This window comes from Psammomys obesus, unplaced genomic scaffold (assembly GCF_907164565.1).
Source record: "Psammomys obesus unplaced genomic scaffold, mPsaObe1.curated_primary_1811, whole genome shotgun sequence".
NCBI classification, from domain to species: Eukaryota; Metazoa; Chordata; class Mammalia; order Rodentia; family Muridae; genus Psammomys; species Psammomys obesus.
The window spans coordinates 556,658-575,719 of NW_026591497.1; the positions used below are offsets into that span (position 1 = coordinate 556,658).

General features: G+C 43.3%; 1 protein-coding gene across 2 annotated transcripts in view; it reads right to left on the reverse strand.

The window, feature by feature from the left end:
- Positions 1-5,136: 5,136 nt before the first annotated feature.
- Positions 5,137-19,062, reverse strand: part of Mapk1 (mitogen-activated protein kinase 1) — a 59,964-nt gene continuing 46,038 nt past the window's right edge. Inside the window, exons 7-10 of one of the 2 annotated variants that reach the window (XM_055610238.1) lie at positions 14,028-14,137; positions 13,743-13,844; positions 11,410-11,535; positions 5,137-6,685 (exon numbers count right to left, since the gene is read on the reverse strand). In XM_055610238.1, the coding sequence (XP_055466213.1) occupies positions 11,419-11,535; positions 13,743-13,844; positions 14,028-14,137 (329 nt within the window). In that variant the 3' untranslated portion in view covers positions 5,137-6,685; positions 11,410-11,418. The remainder of the gene's footprint in view (positions 6,686-11,409; positions 11,536-13,742; positions 13,845-14,027; positions 14,138-19,062) is intronic. The other variant, XM_055610239.1, reaches the window with a different exon arrangement.

A 19,062-nucleotide genomic window follows, 5' to 3' on the forward strand; every position in this document is an offset into this window, starting at 1 on the left:
GTCCCCCAGCCCCACCCCCGGGCTCTAGGAGGCAGCTTCCACTCACCATCCACACATCTAACTGGCCTGTCACCTTCTGGACCTACTCTAAAAAAGCTAGCTCTCTTGCCCCTGCTAAGAGACTCAAGAGCCGCCCGATGCTTACTCACCTAGCTGTTTTCCTGGCTAACTACCTATCTATAGATACAGTCTTACTATGTAACCCAGACTACACATGTGTTCTACCATTTCTTCCTTCTTAAGTCTCTGTCTCCCGTACATCACCAAGCCAAAAACTCTGGGCATCCTTCCTGTCCTTGGCCTGGTCCAGCACAGCACCACAGGCCGAGTTCCAAAACATGGATATGTCTCAAGTCCCATTAGTTGAGGGAGAAATCATCTGGAAGCTCACGTGCTGATGGCAAGTAGTCATCACACGAACGCCCTTTAGGCTGGAGGCGTGCTCAGCAATGCAATCCTCGCTCTTGTTCCAGCACTAAACATCAAACCCCAAGTGATGTCCTTCCTCTGCATATACTCTCAACTTTATGAAGAGGAAATTAGGAACTGAGAATGAAGAGAAAGAAGGAAATGAAGATCCCCCCAGTCACCAGTGATTAACCATGGCCTGCATTTAAAGAAGAACCCCACCTCCACCAACCACTCCTTCTTCCTTATATGCCCGCAGTACCATGGTGAAGCTCACAGCTACAAGAGTGAAGGCACACAGTGGGCCCGCTCATGTTCTTGGCATGCAGGAGTTGTTTTAGCAGTGATCGCTTTTCAAAGCTTTGCTTTCACATCCCAATCCTTGCTTTTGAGAGCACAGTTCCTGAATCCCCGCAGTAACCCACTAAGGCAAGTGTGTTAGTGGTCTTCCTTTTTGGAGACAGGTCTTGTTTTTCATATGGTCACATGTTCTCGCCCTGCTCCGCAGAGATGAAACCAGAGTAACTTCTTGAAGACATCAATGGTCCTTGAGGGAGCCAGCTGCTGGTCTGCAGTCCACAGCAGTGCCCGCCTAATTCACCGGAGATTACCAAACCACGACAAGACACGCCGACAAGTTTCTTTCACTGGGTGTTTTTGTTGTTGTTTTGAGAAAAGGTGTCTGTAAGCAGCCTGGCCTGGAATGCCCTCTGTGGAGACTAGCACCCTGGGCTCTGCCTCCAGAGTACTGGGACTGATTACAGGTGTGTGCTACCGTGCCCAGCATCTAGTTGCATCTCTCCTAGCCGCTTAATGATGTCACTATCTATAGGGGAAGCACATCTGAAGCAATGGTCTCCAGACTCCAAACAGCCCTAAGATACCCCTGCTCTCCACAGAGCCGCTCCAGGGTCCCAGATGCTCTACATTTAAAAATCTAGACACAAGGGAGTCTAAGCCCCGCCTCCTAGCCTCTGTGGCGAGTGCCTACACCACGTGGTCCTTACCTGCACCACAGCCCTTTAGCTCTGGCCTCTGCTCTACTGTCCTCTTCGTGCCCTGCTCTGCCAAGCACAGTGAATGGCACCAGTGGTTAGCAGACATTTCTCCCGCCCACTTCTTACAGAGGATCCTCCTCACCACAGCACTCATCTTTCTCACCGTCCTACTGAAAAATCACCATCTTTAGCAATTCTTGGTTCAGGAGCCAAATAAGACGGTATCCACTGACAGTCTTCTCCCTGCTGTCACCTTCCTCTCAGATTCACAGATGCTCTAAAGCCTGTCCTCCATGAAAACTCATCACACTACTCCTATGGACACACACTGGCACTACCCAGCTCAGCCTGTACTGGACTTCAAGGAGGAAGTCTGCATTTGCCTTCACCTGCTGTGACTGCCCTCCCCTCTCAGCCCAGAGACATTTGATTCTGATCAAGTGTGGCAATCAAGATGCTCGTCTACCATGGCTGTTAAGGGGTGGAGCCCCTCACCGACGAAGTAGGATCCTTATGATGGCCAGGCGTCAGCACTCAACAAGGAAAACAGCCATTTCCAGCTTTCTCCAGGAGAGATGCATGTGACATGCCGACTGGTTCAATTTAGACAGCATCAACTCCACTTCCTGAGGGATTTTCAGGGCAGGTTTTCCTCAGATGGACAGAAGTAGGATTTACAACAACATGTAACAACATAACAGCATCTGGGGAGACTTGGTGTTTACTCAGTACTTGCTGTGCCGTATGATAATTACTTGAAATATATTTTTATTCCTCCTGCACGCACAGCAAATGATACTGACTGTCTTTACAGCTGACTGACTGCTGCGGAGAGGGAGTACAGAGAAGGCCAGCTGTAGCTGAGAACAGAGGGGAAGGTGACCTAAAGCCTGTTCCCTCACCCCATCAAAAACCTTCCCAGTACCTGTGGCTTATAAGTAAGTCACTGTGCTGCCTTCAAAACTGACAAGAAACAAACACCCAAGACTTGTTAACAGTCTTGGTGAATTCTTGGTGAAGAGGCTGCATCTGCTGCCTGCCCATGCCCTGAAGGATAGCGATGCGGAGAGCATGTAAGGAGAGCTCCCCCTTCTCTAGAACCAAGGTCTGAAGTTACCCAGAGCAGCAGTTTGTGATCCAGCAACTGCCAGCAAAGTCGGGGTCAGAAGGCACGCTACATAGACCAACTAGCTATACTAACAGCAGGGTTACTCTGCAACACAGTGACACAATGTGAAGATTCTAAGGTTTTCTGGTGATTCTTTTTACAAGTCAGGTGCCATAAACATTCAATAATGAATTAAAAAGCATGTTTACAACAGAAAAGATGATAATTATAAACCTCTTACAATTTTATACACACTAGCCAAAACACAAAAGTCACAGATAAATGTTCAAGTTTAACAATACAATGAAAAAAACATTTAAATTCTTAACAAAAATCTTCCTTCAACATTTGTTTTTTAAACTTACCATTATCCTAAATAATCTATGCAGTTTCGAATACAATACCAAAAAGTTACCAATGGTACAAAGGAGATACAAAGCAGGGCGAGTGCTCACGAGCTTTGGGTAAACTGGTGTGACCTTAGGGCGCTGGATCCCCCTGCCGCTCCACCACATCGAGCTGGAGTAGTATGAGGGGTTATTTATCCCACTCTTACACGCTTCTCATCTGGGTTATAGGGTATGATATTCTAAACACGAGCACAACAATTTTAAGGAACAAACGCTTTAAAAATCATGTAAGCAAAAGAATTGCTCAAAACCATTACATTTACAAGCATGTATGTATCAACATGTTAGTACATTATGTAAGTCACCAAAAACTTGAATATAACCATTAATATTAATGAAGTATGACCGTAAGCAGATGGAAGTCTCCTCTAAGTGGTCTGAACAGTATGTGGCATGCAGTGCGGTGGTCTACCTTTGTGATTCTTCAGAGACAGCAGCTGTTAACTCATAGCTTCCCCAAACCAACGGCCACCCCATGCCCTCATTGCCTGTACTAAAATGAGCAGGGATGAGGTAAGTATAAATGAACTGTACACTGGTCTTTTACCAGGAGGCCCCAACATAGGCCATATTAGCTCGGAATGCTGGTATCATGCCAGAGTTCTCACCAAGGGGTCTTTGGGATTGATGGGTAAGTACCTTTTTCAAACAAAATAAAAGGAGCAAAATGTTTTCACTAGTTCTTTTGCTCATATTTTAAGACATGGAAAAAACTACAGCTACCAGACAGCTTTCTCGATAGTCTATAAATAATAGAGGTGCTCAATAACATCAGTATGGAGATGACCTTATCTGCACACTTTTAAAAATGTGAAAACCGGTCTGGAGAGATGGCTCAGAGCACTGGCTATTCTTCCTAAGTCCTGAGTTCAATTCCCTGCAACCACATGGTGACTCACAACCATCTATATTAGGATCTAGTGCCCTCTTCTGGCATGCAGATGTACATGCAGGCAGAGCACGGTATACATAATAAATCTTAAAAAAAAAAAAAAAAAAAAAAAAGAGAACCAGGGCTGGTTAAGAGTACTTTCTGACTGTGTAAATAATAAATAAGTAAATCTTAAAAAAAAAAAAAAAAAAAAAAAAAAAACCAAAAAACCAAAAATCCAAAAACAAGTACTTTCTGCTCTTCCAGAGGTCCTGAATTTTATTCCCAGCAACCATCTACACTGGAGTCTAATGACCCCTTAGCATGCAGACATAGATGCAGATAGGGCACTCACATACATCAAGTCAAATCTTTTTAAAAAGTGTTAATGAGTGTAGCACAACAGCGCTAGCTGTGACCGTACCGCTGGCTCTGTGTCTCTCGGATGTACTCATTTCCCGTGGACACAGAAAGTGCACCGATCGCGGTACAGTGATTCTAGGGTGCAGTGAATAGTCTCACTGCCAACCTTACTTCACAGTACCAGGAAGGGAAGATCAGAGAGCTCTGTGCCCTGGGAGATGAGGCTATGGTTTCCTTATTTAGAAGTCAGCAAATTATTATGAAAATATGAACACCTCCTTTAAAAATATAATAAACAAGTAGAAAAGCTGCCAGTGCTTTAGAAAAAGAAAACTGACTACTAGTGTACAAATAAAGGTCGAATCTCCATTCTTTCAATGCTAGGTGGGTTCCATGTATGGAAGTGAAAAGCGGGTATTTAGGGCAAGAATATTTACAGCAAGGTTTCTGGGATGAGTCAGCCATCCTTTAGCCAGCTGAGGTGTGGGTGTCACGCTGAACCTGGTATGGGGTGCTGAATAGCCCTTCCCACAGCTCTAGAATATGAAGACAAAAAGGCCCTTTTCAGAGGCAACCAGAGATTCCAAATTGGTATGTTTGGGAGTCACCACCAACTTTGGATTACATGAGACCTGTTTTTAAGAGATGACTATGTCACAATCATTTGCTGTCCAGAGTAAGGGGAGGACCTTTTCTTTTTCTTTTTTGAAATAGGACTTACGTAGTCCTGGCTGTCCTGGAGCTCCCTGTGCAAACCAGGCTGGCCTCCAGTTCAGAGACCTACCTGCCTCTGCCTTCTGAATGCTGGGATTAAAACTGTGTGGCACCATGCCTGGCTGAAAAGGACCTGGGGCAATGCATGGAGGGTGGGGTGGGGAGGAGTGGAGGCCCATGAACACTTTTGTCTGAAGCATAAACCATAAATTGATTATGACTATCTACTTAAGACAATGATCCAGAGAAAATCAACACTGAATCTTAATGGTGTAAAGATAAAATGTACATTTATTTCCATGAGTTACAAGTGCATCGCTGTTCATACTAGCAGGCAGTCTTTAGAGAACCCATTTTCCATTGCTGTCAAAAAACAATTAAAAAAAAAAAAAGACAGCTAAATAATGAAAAGCTAACACTAGAATTATCTTTCCTACGCTATCTTCTGGGCAGCATTCTCTTATTGGAATACAACTCAGAGGTCACAATTTATTTCGCTCAGTCATAGGATGTAACACCGGGACAGTGGTCTCTGCACAGAAAGCCTTAACAGTCATGCAAGGGCATAATAGGTATTGAACAAGGCAGATTTCTCATCAAAGAGCAGTGAGAGTCAGGAGGCGCTGCACTGCACCGTGCAGGGACGAAATATAGGAGGTAAGGAAATAGGAACAGTTACTGCTAGCCTCTTACGACACTATTCAGCAGCACCACAAACACCTCGCAACTTGGCAACAGAACAGAGACTCATGATGAGCGCTCGTGAAATGAAAGCTTTATTATAAGTCGTTATACTGCTGAAAAGTGAGCTTGAGATGCTGACATGCTGTAGGAGAAGAACTGTACACTTTCTCATTTAAAGACGCAGTGTTCCTTTCAGCTAAATCCCACGGCAGTGAATTGGTTATGAAAACAGCCTTCTGTGTGAAACAGCTCAAGGCATAGATAGAGCTCCACGCTGAACATGTAGGTCAGCTTGCTCGCTACTTCTCCGGACACTTCCACAGCTCAGTGCGTGTACATCTTGCAGCAGATAACAAGCAGAGCTATTACGGTAAGTCTCTGCCTAAGGATGGCATGTAACCCTTCAGCAAGTGCCACCATCCATTTACAACAGAAGTGGCCATGTGAAACCTGCAGGCTAACACTGCTGGCGCAATGCTTCCCTTCTGAAACAATCATTAAATTTGTAAAAAGGTGGGCAAATAGTGTATACCGTAAATATGGGACTAACGTGATAGACAGAAAAATGTCCCCAAAGGAGTCCTGAAACAGAAGTATCTGCCCCCGGAGCCTGCAACATCATTTAGGGACATCCACAAGCTCCTGCTCTGGGTAGACACTTGCTAGTCAACAGAGGAACAGCAAACCTGGAGCTGCCGCTGACTTGAAAGTGCTCTATGTAATAGCCTTCCTTACTGCAACGCAAGATGCCAGTGACTGAAGCCACTGTGGAAAGACTCTCGTCTCGCTCTGGTGAGGCCACATGGTTTAGCAGGGTGACATGTAGAAAGGATTCAGGAGGGGAGGAACCACTGCATCTTTCAAACCAGAAAGCAGTTAGTGACTAAACAACAGTATGCAGTTAAGTACACTCCAAGTGCACCCTGCTCTAGGGCACTGTGCCAGGAGAACACTCTGGACTGAAGGGATTCTGTGAAAGTATAAAAGCCACTACTACCAGAAAATGCCCCTCCAAACGGCTCAAAGGAGTCAGAGTGGGTAAGCTGAGACGGGCTGGAGACAGGACCAGGGGTCAAGAACTGGGAGGAACACCGACATCTGAGCACGTCCAGTCCTCTGAGCCCTTGTCCTGTAAGAAAAACACAAACTCAGGAGGAAGGATTGAGCCATGTCAGAACAATAAAGGCAACAACAGCACAAAATGGCAAAGCAGAAATGTAATGAGAATAAAACCTGTAAAAGGTCACTGTACCTTCACACATACATGATGTGCGACATGCAGGTCCTAAAGGCTGGAGCTTTGCGCCCTTAGTTCACAGGTATCTTTTTCAGACAGTTGAGTTGGTACCATGTGGTGGTTTGAATAAAAATGGTCCCCAATGGGCTCATAGGGAGTGGCACTTTTAGGAGGTGTGGCCTTATTGGAGGAAGTGTGTCAGTGGGGTGGGCTTTGAGGTTTCACAAGCTTAAGCCTGACCCAGTGGCTCACTGTCTCTTCCTGCTGCCAGCTAATCTGATGTAGAACTCTTAGCTACTACCTCTCCAGCACCACCATGGTGATAATGGACTACACCTCTGAAACTGTAAGGCAGCCCCAATTAAATGTTTTCCTTTATAGGAATTGCCGTGGTTATGGTGTCTCTTCACAGCCATGAAGCCCTAACTAAAACACACAGTGACTAAGAGAAGACACATGGAAAAATTTATTACACTCACAGCTTTGTTGGCTTCCTTTATTAACAATGCAGTACCCACCACTCCCACAGTCAAAAAACAGTTTAAAAGGTTTTTTCAAAACACGCTATTGAAAAGATCTTCTTTCTATTTGTTGGGGGTTGGTCTGATTGTATTCTGATGCTAATTACTGGTCCTCAAGCTCATATACACCTATCCTTGTAGTGTAAACCTGCCTAAGACATTATTCCTGGTTGATTAATAAATATTACTAGACCTTACCTCTAAGTTTATCACACCACTATTCTTAGGAAGTCTCCTTTCTCTGGGTGGCCGGGCAGGACAGCCACCTGTGCTCACAATGGGATGCGTGCTGTTATGCCTGGGCCTTCTCTTCCTGAGAGCACACTAAGCCCTGGTGGGCAGCGAGGGTGGCAGGCCGAGATTCTGAAAGGTAGGAAGCTGTCGCTGGTCCCCAGCGTTGGCTGGTGGGATGGACCCCCAGGTCAAGAGGCTGGCCATCTATCTTCCAGGCAGCTCCACCTGTCTTTATTCAGCCAACACCCCCATCCCCTAACTCTAGGAGACTTCATTCGGCTAGCCACCTGCAATGTCACCCCAGGAAAACACAAGCCACATCTCTCCTTACTTTTACTTGGGTGAGATTGTACTCCAAACCAAATCTACTCTCACCATAATGTAGTCCAGTGATTCTGAGCCCCCAAAGTCCTGGGTATTAACAGTCCCTGGAAGAGGACTGGAGAGATGGCTCAGCAGTTAAGAACACTGGCCAGTTTCCCAGGACGCATGTTCAATTCCCAGCACCCACATGGCAGTTCACAACTGTCTGTAAGTTTAGTTCCATGGGATCAGACACTCTCACCCTCACATCCATGCAGGCAAAACACCAATGTACATAAAATAAAAATAAATTATGAATGTATAAGATTCCCTGGAGGGCTTGTTAAAGTCTCTGGGAGCATAAATGGCTCAGGCTGCCCAAAGTACTCATGCGCTTCATAAGTACCTGCTTATTTTCCATTCTCTCTGAGAAGTGAAAGCACTGCCATATCAGTCCTGTTATGCCCTGTGGCTCTGATAAGGAAATGTAGTCGAGTTGGCGCAGTGACCCAGCGTTTCAAATGACAGAAGATCTTCTCTTTGGACTGGTTTGATATGCTGCTAGCACTGAGACCTAGTGGTGCTGCTCTGGTAGGTCACAAAGCATTTGCAGGGACATAGCTTTCATCTGCCTCTCAAGAGACAGTTTGGAAGCTGGTGTGTGGTGGCACACGTTTTTAATCCTAGAACCCAAGAGGCAGGTGGATTTCTTGAGTTTAAGACCAGCCTGGTCTACAGAGCAAGTTCTAGGACAGCCACAGCTACACAGAGAAACTTTGTTTCGTTTTGTTTTTGTCTAAAAATAAAAACAACAACAACAAAAAGAGAGGCCAATGTGGAAAGGATGAGTATCAACCATATATAAGAACATAATCTTTCAGGAAACCAAAGGAAGCTGAGGCTAACATTCTTATTGATCCATCTGCCCGTGAAAGACCTAGTTCTACATTTACAGCCAAAGACTCAGGAGATGGGACTGGATGAAGATGAGGTACTGACTACATACTACCCTTTAGATTACCACTGGAAAATTCTATAACCCAAATACAATGGAACACCCTGACCTTTTACAACTGCTCAGGCTACTATAAGACAGCTGACTGTAGCCAGTGGTATTCTTTGAGGGTATGACTTACAGTTGATTTCCCTCCCTCTACTGTCCCTGTATCTCCTGGTACTCTCTACCCTAGCATGGAGCTCATCCAAAGGCTAAGCTCAGGAACAACATTTTTTGACGTTGTGGAAAAGTTCCCAGCTCTATGCCACAGACGGAGGAAATATAACCTATATCTATATCTTCTATCTGAAGCACCCCAAAAGCTGTGGATCATTTTGGCTATGATGGACAATTCTGCACAAAAATTTTAGATTCTTCAGTCTTTAGGCTGTCTCAGTCACAGGTGCATGTGCTGTCTTTAGAGGCCCTGTTGGGAACAGAAAAATGAATCCTGAGAAGACCTGTCTGTCAGTAATGCTTCAAGCGTAACTTTCCTCTGAATTCATTTTTAATTTATTTAAAAAATTAAAAAAAATTATGTGTATGGGTATTTTATATGTGTGTGCAGCACCCATGAAGCCTGGAAGTAGAGGGGAAGGCACTCAGAACTGGAGGTAGAGATGGTTGTGGGCCACCATGTGGGTGCTGGAAATCAAACTCAGGCCCTCTGGAAGGGCAACTAGTGCTCTTTATTGTTAAAATGGCCCCTCATTTTTATTTTAAAGGAATAAATTACAAGCCAGAAATAAATCAGATGGGTTAGCACAGGTAGACAAAGGAAAAGTTGGATTAGTAAAAGGAGAAAAGGAGTACAGTCAAATAATAATGGCATCTGGTAGTGGGATATGAGTATCTAACTTTAAAATTCTTTCAATTCTTCACAATAGTTGAAAATTGTCATTAAAAGAAAACTGGAAAAATGCTAAGCTTTAAGCATAGATATAGAATAACTGTGGGTCTCAAGCACTAAACTGTTCTAATATTTACATTCTAACACATACTATTTTCTCTTCTTTTACCATATTCTCCCTTAAGTTCTTGTATCTAAGTTCATGAAGCTCAGCCAGGTATGTATAAATCCTTCTCAAGTGTCAGTCTAAATGACGACTCTTCAATAAAGTTTTTCTCAGCTTCTCTTGCCCACACTCTTGTGCAAACCAAGATGGAGTGACGTGTGGAACAAGGCCAGTCAGGAGATCCCCTACGACAAGCACTTGAACTATTCCTTTGTATCTGTCTCATCAGAAGTGACATACATGGAAGACTCTAATATTGTGGATTAATCTGTGGCTGTGCTTTACCTAAGAGGAGGGTCAGAGGTACTGATGTCCTGTGAATCTACCCAAGAACAGTTGGCAAAGAAACGGACAAGAACGGACCAGAACTGTCAACAAATCCCACTCAGCTCCTTGAGTACAGAGAGGAAGGTCTTGTAATTCCTAATAACAGTGTGAACATGGCTTCCAAGAGAGAAAAATTCCCAACATCGACAGCTCTAACTTACGGGATTATGAGTTACAGGACATTAGAGGATTGAGGGGACTGCTGGAGATTAGACTGCTACTCTGAACACACAGCCATTTAACAGGAGGCCCCTCCTCTCCTTTAAAAGCAGCAGAACCAGACTTGCGCTTCCAGTAAGCACAAGAGTATGTACTGCACAACCATCCTCCACCCCAACCGAATCTTTCAAACATGAAGCCACACCTTGAAAATCTATTTGCCTTTCCGACTGTTTTGAACTCTCTTTCTCCTTCCGTGCTGTGTCGCCTCACTCCTTCCTTTTCTGCCTGTCTTCTATACAGTCTCCATGAGTTTCCCCTCACACACTCAGTCTTCCTACGATGCCCTACACTTAATTCTCCTATCAAGTGTTTGTCCCGAATGCCTCCACATCTGTACTTCAATTACAGTTTAGTGAAGAAAATTGTATCTTTTCAAAGATATTTATTTTTAAATGATTTATTAGTATATATTAATTACATATAATAATGGGTTTCACTGACATTTTCATACATGTATAATGTATTTTGAGCATATTCACCTGTTTTCCTTTTACCCCCTTATCCCCTGTCCCATTAATTTCCTCTTCTCAAATCTTAGGAGTGCAGCTCAGTGGTACAGCACTTGCTTAACATGCAAGAGGCCTTGGATTCAATCCCTAACACCACAACCACCCACCCACCCACCCAGAGCCAAGGCCACACGAGTTACACAATAGAATTTCTGAACATTTAAAAATGTCATATTAAGTAAAATAAGGTTTTCAGGAATAAACGCCTCAAAGCTTTTCCTTCCTCTGAGTTACTTTCTTTCACATACCTCCCAGCCCACAATACACATCACTGTCACAGTGTCTAAGAGCTGCCACTTTACTCGTGTCCTCATAATCTGTGAAAGACGAAGTCTAATTTCTTTATTTCACACCACGAAGCAATCAGAATGAAAGCTTTATCAATCGGAAAGGACACATTGAATTTCTTTGTCCTTCTAGAGGTTTTTAACTTGTACCATTCTCTCCCTTGCTATGTAGTTGACTGAATAGTTAAAGTTCTAGATACCTGACCAAATTAAGATCTGTATCCTGGCTGGAATCTAGCAGTCTCTTCAAAAATGAGTTCTTTGAGCTTCTCCTTCGGTAAGTCATCCAACTCCATGTCGAACTTGAATGGTGCTTCAGCAATGGGCTTTAAGACAAAGCAGAGCATTTACCAGTTACAAGTTGTCATGGCTAAGGCAGTGATTTACTAATTTATAACACAACCTTTGTTTATACTCTGAACTTATACAATAGGACCAATGCCTCATAAAAGCTCAAAGCCCCAAGCAAGAGCTCAGAGTGCAGCTCACTGGTAACATGTGTGAGGGAGGATCTGGGCACCATCCCAAGAACAGTATGAAAATAAAAAAAGAGAGTGGGCATAACAGAGTATTCTGCTGAACTTATCAAAAATTCCAGAATAATTTAAAATGTTTTAAGGCACCAAATATCTCAAGCTATTAAAAGTGAAGCTGCAAGGATTATTAGTATTATGGAAAATACTCATGTTTGTATATAAGTGGATTCACCCTACTTTACTCAAAAGAGTAGATCCAGAAAAATATAAACTGGGAAGGAAATATTTACTTCACCTTAGCTTAAAGAGTTTTGATATAGTTTTACTTTGGGTATAGCCCAGTTTGGTTTTACATTTACAGTTCTCCTGCCTCAGCCTGATAACTTTAATTACTTTAATATGATTGTGTCTATCTGAATGTCTCATTTATACCCAGCTGGCTTCCAATTCTGTATGAAGCCTTGCACTTTTGATCTTCACACCTCCAGAGCACTGGGATCACAGCATGCACAATCACCACTCTGCTTTATGTAGCTCTGGGGACTGAGACCAGAACTGCAGTCATGGCAAGCAAGCACAAGACTGAATGATATCCTAGCTCCATATTTTTACTTAAAAAACATTTTTTACAACTAATAATTTTGCGTGTATGAGCCAAAGTATAAGCAGGAGGAAAGAGGACAACCGCAAAAATCATTCTCTCATTCCACCATATGGCTCTTGGGAACTGAACAAGCTGTCAGGCTTGGGAAGTGCATTTACCCACTGAACCATCTTGCCAGCCCCATACTCTGATTTTTAAATGCCTACAACTAAAACATTACAGGACTAAGGTGGACAATGATACCAGCTGTCAATCAGTATGTGCCTGAACCTCCAGATCTTATGTAGTACTTAATCTTCACAATGGACCTGAACACTGCACTGTATTTTGGTCACGTAAAAAGAATTCCCATCTGTAAGAGAACACTTGTCCTTCCAGGACAGTATATAGGACTACATAAAGTATCCTATGCATATCACAATACTGTCTCAGGTTGCTAAGCCTAACACCAGAACCTTAGGAAATAAATACCCAGTGCAAGGGACTGAGGAGAGCCTGAGATGTTTGAATTCCGACTGATTGCTATGTTATCAACTACATTGTAGGTGTTTTGCAAGCTCCCTCGAGTGCTTAAAAAGTTTTCTTGAACACCAGTTTAAAAACCAAAAACAAAAAACTTCATCTTGATTTCTATATTCTTTCATTAATCAGCTTTTAGCGAAGATGTTTTCCTTTCCCATCTAAATTTGAACACACTATTCTTGCTTCTTTCTACAGGCTTCAATTTCTATGCATAGAAGTCCCCAACTAGAGAAACCTACAATTTTAATTCACTTCGCATTTTCCTTTGTTATCCTTGAGAAAATAAAGCTTAAAATGGAGCTTGCAGAGGATCCAGAGAAGGCACTGGGCTTGCTCTGGAGGACACATGGTATGAGATATGTACGAGTCTGTCTGAGGCGCTATCACACCTGGATTCACCAACTCTTACCACAAACTCTTATGTCTCCGGGAAATGGCACACTTGATAAGAGTCATGAAGTCACAGTGTGAGCCACTGGCTGACTAACGTGCTGTCCCAACAGAAAGCTGCCTGTCTCTTCACCCTCAGACCCTCAGGGCCTTTCTGCTATGGACCACTTCAAATTCTAGCTGTGGTAGGACATAAAACAGTGGCTCCCATAGGCTCATACTTTAACACTTGGTTCAGTTTGGGAAGGATTAGGAAATGTGGCTTTGCCGGAGGTGTGTCACAGGAGAGGGCTTTGAGGTTTCTGAAGGCTTACGCCATTTTCAGCTACCTCTCGCTCCTTCGTGGCTGTGTCTCAACATGTGAGCTCCCAGCTACTGCTCCTGTGCCATGCCTGCCTGCTTGCTTCCATGGCCTCTACCATGAGGTGATGGACTCTAACCCTCTGAAACTGTAAGCCCCAAATTAAACACTTTGTTTTCAAGTTGTCTTGGTCATGGTGTAGTATCATAGCAGTAGACGAGTAACTTGGAAGACACTAACCTTGAACCTGCTTCCTCCCTCTTTCCATGCTCCACTGCGTGCAGCTGTCCTCCTCTGTACATGCACTGCTCTACCTGCTGCAGATGACCTGGAGGAACTCTTCTGAGGCAAACAGCAAAAGCCGGTAGGCAGGAGCATCAGGCTGAGCCTAACAGTGCTCACCCTTAATTACAGGAGGTGGGTATGGCATCATGTTCCTCAGGAAAATCTTGACAAGGACATGGCTAGGGCGTCTGCTGACTGCATGAACATGGAGAATTCAGCAGCAGGAACATGAGCTCTTACCTCATCACTTGGGTCATAGTATTGCTCCAGGTATGGATGGGCCAGGGCCTGTTCAACTTCAATCCTCTTGTGAGGGTTAAATGTCAACATTTTATCCAGTAAGTCCAGAGCTACAAAGAGAAAGGATTTTGCAATGGTGAGAAACAGGATTCATTAGCAAACACTTTCCATTTCCTATTGAGCTGACCCTCCAGACAGCGGGCATCACTGTTAAGTCTCCCTTTAAAAATTACATATGCACAGGTTAGAGAGATGGCTCAGTAGTTAAGAGCACTTGCTGCTCTTCTAGAGGACCCAAGTTCAATTCCCAGAACCCACATGGCAGCTCACAACTGTAACTCCAGTTCTAGAGGATTTGGCATCCTCACACAGACATGTAACCAGAACACCCATGCACACAAAAACATATACAAATCTTAAAAGAGCACAACCGTCTGTGTGTGAGTACACTGAAGAGGCCGTCAGATCCCTGGGGACTGGATAGTTGTGAGCTGCTATGTGGGTACAGTTGAACCTGAGTCCTCTGGAAGAGCAGCCAGTATTCTTAACTATTTAGGCATTTCTCCAGCCTTACTTGTAATTCTTTTGAAACTAAATCCAGTGTTACTGGCATGTGAGTGTGGGGCTGTCCACTATAGCATGACCAACTTCTCAGGGACTGCACCCCTGAAGAAAGCTGGCTCTCCCTTGACAGCTGTCAAACACCCACAGTGCAGCTTTTTCAACTAGGAGCCTCGAGAGCTCTTAAGTACCCACTCCAGAGGAGTGAGTAGATTGGTCTTGTGCAGGTCTTAAGTAGCAACCACAGCTAAGAGTTCAAGAGTGCAACTGTCTTTCACTTCCAGAAGACACTGTTTGTTGACACCTGGCTCTTTCTATCCCCTCTAATCCACCCCATACTTTTCACAACTTCCCCCAACCTTGGGGGAATGTTCTGTTTAGGGGTGAGCATTCCATTGCCACTTATTCTCTGCCCTGTTTGTAGTTCTTGGTGGTAATCTCCACACACAGCAGAAAGTAGTTTCTCTGATGAGAGTTTAGGATGGATTAACCTACATACATAAGGTTAAGTAATTAGAAGGCAGTCTACCAGTTGAACAAAATGATAGTAGTAGGTTCTCTCCTAGGCCTCTCAAGGTACTGATCTTGGCTAGATCTACAGTAAACCAGGCATGAGCTCCTTGCTACTGATGCCTCTGCCTCTCCAGCGCTGGAATTAAAGTCATGCACCACCAACACCTGGCCAACTGTTCCCAGAAGTGATATCCCTGGATTTTATTCAGTCAAGCTCAACTGAGCTTGTCATGCCACTCTGGCGGTCCAGTCATGTCTGCCTCTACTTTCCATTTGAATTTGCACTTCTACTTAGTGTTTCAATCATGCTCTCTCCAAGCTTACATGTATGCAGGTGTACAAACCTACAGTGATTGTCTCTCCTGGTATACAACCTTGGATTTAAACCCTCCCCGTCTACCTGTTTAAAAGACAGGGTCTTCTGTTCATCTCTGTATATACAAGGTTAGCTGACCAACCAGTTTCTGGGGATTCTCCTGTCTCCACCTCCAACCTTTATCGCAAAGAAGCTGGGACTACAGCTTTTCTGGGCTACTGTGCCTGGTTTTACAAGATTGTAGGAATCTGAATTGACATTCTAAAATCCAGTACTTTACTGAGAGATCACACCAGATCTCAATTATTTTTTTAAAGAAAAAAAAATTATTAATTTTATTATGTGTGTGTTTGACTGCCAGTATGTTTGTGTACCAAGGGGGCTTGGTACCTGCCGAGGTCAGAAGAGGTTGTAAGCCACCACAGGGATGCTGGGTGAACTGAACCCAGGTGCTCTGCAAGAGTACTAAGTGGTCTTACTTGCTGAGACATCTCTCCAGCCTTTTAATTACTCTTATAGAGTCATCAACATTCCCCTAGCTGGAAAAACAACCCATATTTATCAGTCTGTATCTTGCTAGGCACTTTTCTTTTGCATATATGGACCATGCTCATTTTCCTTATGTTTGTCAAAGGTAATGGGTAGAGAAACATTCAAAGCAGTCTTTAGCCTGAGCTGGCCAAGTTCCAGAATAGATACAAATCTATGGAGCTAACAATAATTCATGATTCCAATTATGACTCATGTATGCATTATCAGAGCCTGAAAGACCACCAAATACTTGATGTGAATTACACTGGAATTTGTTGGTTATGAGGCAGGGTTCTTTCTAAAAGTACCATTATGCTGGGCTCCCTTCCACATGACAGCAAATACTGGAATGCTTTAAATGTTATTCAGTCTAATGTTATGTTTTAAACCTTAAACATTACTTAAAATTGTTTACTTTGAGTGTGTGTGCAAGCTCATGGGCATGGATGCCAAGGAGGATGTAACAAGGGTACAACCTGCATTTCTTTTTAAAGTTATTTGAAGTTTTTTTTGTTTTGTGTTGTTTTTAAAGATTTATTAATTATATGTACAGTGTTCTACCTGGATGTGTGCCTGCACAACAGAAGAGGGCACCAGATCTATTAAAGATGGTTGTGAGCCACCATGTGGTTGCTAGGAATTGAACTCAGGATCTTTGCAAGAACAGCCAGTGCTCTTAACCTCTGCGCCATCAACCTCTGAGCCATCTCTCCAGCCCAAGAGTTTGTTTGTTTGGTTTTTAATTAAAAAACATTATGTGTGTGTGAATGTTTTCCTTGCATGTGTGTTTGTGTGCCAAGTGCATGTCTGGTGCCCAAGGAAGCTAGAAGGTGCCAGATCTCCTGAAACTGGAGCTACAATTCCACATAGATGCTGGGAATCAAACCCTGGGTCCTACATAAGAGAAATCAGTGCTCTTCACCATGGAATCATCTGCATCCGCACTTCTTGGTTTATGTTTAAAGCTTAGTAAAAAAAAAAAAAAATACATGTACAATTCAGAAAAACATGGAATACTCTAACATTGCTGGTTCTTAACAGTATGACTTAAAAAATCTTTTAAGATTTGTTATTTTAAGCTAAAATAGTGGCCTACGCCTATAATCCCAGCACTCAGGGAGGCAGAGGCAGGTGGATGGATCTCTGTGAGTTCAAGGCCAGATGGGTCTACAAAGTGAGTCCAGGACAGCCAAGGCTACACAGAGAGACCCTGTCTCCAAAAAACAACAACAAAACAAACTTTCTATGTCTGAGTAGCTTGCCTCCCTGCAGACATGTGCAGCACATGCATGCCTAGTATCCTCAGAGGGCAGAAGAGGGCACCAGATCCCCTGGAACTAGAGTTGTGGGTGGTTGTGAGCCAACATGTGGGTGGCTGGGAACTGAACCTGGGACCTCAGCAAGAACAAGTGTTGTAAACTCCAGAGCCCAGCCCAATAGTACTATTAAAAATATGTATTTGGGGGCTGGAAAGATGGCTGAGGTTAAGAGCCCTCATTGGCTACTCTTCAGAGGTTCTGAGTTCAACTCCCAGCAACCCCATGGTGACCTCACAACCATCTATCATCTGGTGCCTTTTTATGGCATGTAAACATACATGAAGACGGAACATTCTATACATACATAACAAATAAATCTTAAAAAATAAATAAGAATCCATGTTTGATCATCAGTTTGTTTCGAATTCATTTATTTATGAGCATTAATTTAAACCAAATTTATTCCAAATAAAGATTCAACTAGCCCAGTACCATGTGCTGCAAAAATTATTTCTTCCCCTTCACTCTTGGAGAGAATTCTAAACTAAAATTGCTTTGAAGGAAAAAACCCATAGCACTACTGGCTCCAAAGATTCAGTTTTAAGACACTTTCAACAAGGGGGCTGGAGAGATGGCTCAGAGGTTAAGAGCACTGGCTGTTCTTCCAAAGATCCTGGTTCAATTCCCAGCAACCATATGGGGCTCACAACCATCTGTAATGAGTTCTGGTGCCCTCTTTTGGTGTGTGGCACACATTCAGGCAGAATACTATATAAATAGTAAATAAAAAACTTTTAACAAATATGTAGAAAATACTCAATTTAACTCCTACCACCCCCAGAAAGGGTTTCTCTGTGTAGCTCTGGCTGTAAACAAGGCTGACCTCAAACTCAGAAAGCCACCTGCCTCTACTTCCTAAATGCTGAAATTAAAGAAATCTGTCACCATGACCAGCCTAATTTCATTCTCAGTTATAAGCTAAATAAATTAAATACTACATCCAGCCTCAATGTTGGCAGACCCAAAGGTGAGAATCTAAAATTGTTGAAATAAAAGATCCAAGACAAACCTGCCCAACTTCCTTCTACAGTGACTCAACTCATGAATGTTCTACTCTATTCCCCACAGCCCTGAACACATGACAGGTTAAAATAGTGTAGCCCTGGCTGTCCTGGAACTCACAGATCCACCTGTCTCTGCCTCCCGAGTGCTGGTGAAGGCACAGGCCACCACTGCCCAGTGATAAACGCTTTTTAAAAGGGAGAATGGAGTGGGCAGAAGAGTAACTGTGGGCCTCTTAGTGTTCTTATCTTGTAAAGATGAGCATTTGTCTTAATATTTAATTGTTCTTTTATCTACGAATGATCATTATTTATACTCAAAACCTCCACTTTTTCAGCTAGAAAATTGAAATCTTGAATTCCCAAATGTCATCCACTCAGTTTCTTATGTCATTTTCATATAAGTCAGCTCTCTGCAAATATGACCCCCACACAGGGTTTCTCTGTATAATCCTGGTGTCCTCTGCACACCAGGCTGGCCTCGAATTCACAGAGATCGGCCTGCCTCTGCCTCCCTGAGAAAGGGTTGATGTGCACCTCACACCTGACTACAAATAGGTTCTTATTGCTGATTTCATGTCCTGGGCTGTAACAGCCAGGATGGTACAGAATAAATGCTCAAGTCTTTTTGTTAAATAAATTAGTAACTTCTCTGGGATTAAACATAACACAAATCTTTGCAGTTGCTCCTATCAGTAGTAAGATTGTATTTCCTATCTCCTGTACTAGCTGACAGTACAGTTTGATTTGGACCCCTGAGTGTGACAGATTGTGGTTGGACCTAGTCTCTAACA